Source organism: Egretta garzetta, unplaced genomic scaffold, assembly GCF_000687185.1.
Source record: "Egretta garzetta isolate BGI_Z169 unplaced genomic scaffold, ASM68718v1 scaffold341, whole genome shotgun sequence".
NCBI classification, from domain to species: Eukaryota; Metazoa; Chordata; class Aves; order Pelecaniformes; family Ardeidae; genus Egretta; species Egretta garzetta.
In genome coordinates, this window is record NW_009258546.1 from 684,995 (window position 1) to 687,375 (window position 2,381).

The window sequence follows — 2,381 nt, forward strand, 5'->3', positions numbered from 1 at the left end:
TCCTGCTGACACAACCCGCGTGTGCAGCCGGACGCGGTTTTTCACAACCATTGCTTTCTGAAAGGGTTGTTTATGGGCCGTTATTCCCAGAAAGCTGGAGTCCCTGCTGCGAGGACAAATGCGGAGAGATTAGGTCATGCTAATCCTCCCCTCGGATCCTTTAGACACCATTGCCACCATATGGTCAGTTTGGTCGGGGCTTCCCACAGCCGGTGCCGCTCACACCTGCGTGCTGCGGCCACGCGAAAGCCGTAGGGTGTTACGGAGCGCGTTCCCGTAACAGCCGTCCTGCGGCAGGGAGGTGGCTAAGGAGCGACCTGTGCAAAGTGACACTGAGGTGAGTGTCAGCTGTCCCCGCTTTGGGAGAAAGGCCTTGGAGCTGTTACCCCTAACCCGCCTTCTGCTGCTTCACTCCTGTGGTGGCCTGAGAAACAGGATGATGCATGTGTTTACAGATGGTGCCTCTAAGTCTCTGGTGATAGAGTATTTGCTGACTTCAAACAAACAAAACTAAAACAAAAAAACCCCCTAAATTTGACATTTCTTTTTTTTTTTTTTTTCTCTCTTTCTTGCCAGATGCAGCCAGTTGATCTCTTGGGCATCACAATCAAAACCCTTGCAGAAATCGAAAAGGAGGTAGGTACCAGCCAGGCCCTGAGCAAAGGTGCTGTGAGAGCTGTGACCCCTTTGTTGTGAGATCCCTTCCCTTACGGAAAAGGCCTCTCTTGTCTTTCCCAAGTCACTGCTGGTGGATAAAGTCAGTGCGGGGTGAGAAGGTAAGCTCAGAATTAGGGATGTCCTCTGTCATCTGTGCCCAGTGAAGATGCTTCAGGTTTTGAATCTAATGGCAAGGTTTGCTGCCCTCTGTTTAACTCCAGATGTCCTCCTTACTCAACCTTTCTTTCTCACTCATTAACAAAGCGTGTTGCAAGCAGGACCCTCTGCATTAGGTTGCCTCTTGGTCTCGGGGAAGCGAACGAACTTGGTTAAACAATGTCAGGTAAACGACTTCGTAATTTTTCAGTTTAATGGTGCTGGTAACTTGTTACCAGGAAAGCCAGGCTGCACTTCCAGTGAGTGCGAGTCTTCCAGGAGCTCAGGGAGAAGACAGCCATCAAACCGAGGGTGGTCTCGTGTTCCCGAAGGAGCACTTTGGAACACGCGTGGCTTAGGCTGCAAGGTGCCGAGGAGCCGCCTGCTCTGCAAGGGCTGCCTCTCATCTGAAGTCTCAGACCAGGAGGAAAATTGTCTCAGCAGCCACGTGCTTTGGGCACCATCAGTCACAAACCTGTTCTCTTGTGCCACCCAGCTGGATCAAAGGCAAAGAGTAAGAAGATGGCATAGCGAAACTTCCAGACTCCTCATGGCTTCTCGACTATTTGATTGCAGTTGTGAGTCCTGCTTCCTAAATCCATTCTCTTCTCCTGCCTGGAAGTTTTGTCCAAGTGCAGAAAGGCGGCCAGGGGAGCAGTGATGGCGGCTCTGAAGGTGCTGCCCGATGGGGGCAATCGCTGGCAGAAGCATGTGCTGCCCTGCCTGGGGCACGCGTGCCGTCCTTCTGTCCGGGACTGCCTGCGTCTGTCGTGAGGGCATCGTGTGCTGGGAGCCGGGGTGCTCGGGGCTGGTGGCCCCGACGCGTGCCTGCCTCCCTTCCCCAGCTCGCCAGGAGCTGGCCGCGGGGCAGCGGGTCCCTTTTGCCAGAGGGGAAGTGAAGGGTTGGTTCTGCAGCCCTTTGCGTGTCGCCTGGTGCTGGGAGAGGTCTCAGCAGCTTGGGGCGCTGCCTGGAGGGGTGGGCTGAGCAGCCCTCCCCCATGCCCCTTGCAGGCCTGCAGGGTGCGGGGACTCCGGCCCCGGCGTCGTTTGTGTGGCCTTGCGAGAAGAGGTTGATACCTGCTGCCTCTCCCCACAGCCTCCTGTTCCGTTACAGGCAGTGTGCGTTTCAGAGTAATGAAAAGTATAATTATGCAGCCCATATTCCTTGATGAAGCATCTTGTCTGCACGCAGATAGCTACGCATATAAATATTGTGAATTTCTGCATGGCTTTATTTCCCTTGCAAGCAATAGCACCATTACAGCAAATCTTCTGGATTTCCAAAGCAGCGAGAACATTTTCCCTGGAGCTAGATGCCGTGCAAAAAATATTCCCAAAGAATTCCAAGAGTTACTATTCTCTGTCGCCACATTTGCGGAGATATGCACCCATCCTCCAAGCTGCGAGGGGAGCCGAATGGAAGGACTCCACCCTTTCAGGAGAACCGATGAAAATAGGCGCAAATCCTGTTCTGCGCACTCAGGCTGCACCTGAAGGCGGCGTCTCGTTGCTGCAGCACCGCGCAGCCGTGCCCTGAGCAGCGCGGGAAGCAGCGCGGTGAGAAGCGG

General features: G+C 54.2%; 1 protein-coding gene across 7 annotated transcripts in view; it reads left to right on the plus strand.

Moving 5' to 3' along the window:
- The window catches only part of MVB12B (multivesicular body subunit 12B), a 69,680-nt gene that overhangs the window by 55,902 nt on the left and 11,397 nt on the right, over positions 1-2,381 (plus strand). For 3 of the 7 annotated variants that reach the window (XM_035903005.1, XM_035902994.1, XM_035903001.1), the window contains 2 exons: positions 577-636; positions 1,025-2,375. In XM_035903005.1, coding sequence (XP_035758898.1) covers positions 577-636; positions 1,025-1,474 — 510 coding nt within the window. In that variant the 3' untranslated portion in view covers positions 1,475-2,375. Of the gene's footprint in view, positions 1-576; positions 637-1,024; positions 2,376-2,381 lie in introns of those variants that run through there. The other 4 variants (XM_035903010.1, XM_035903025.1, XM_035903019.1 and 1 more) reach the window with 4 other exon arrangements.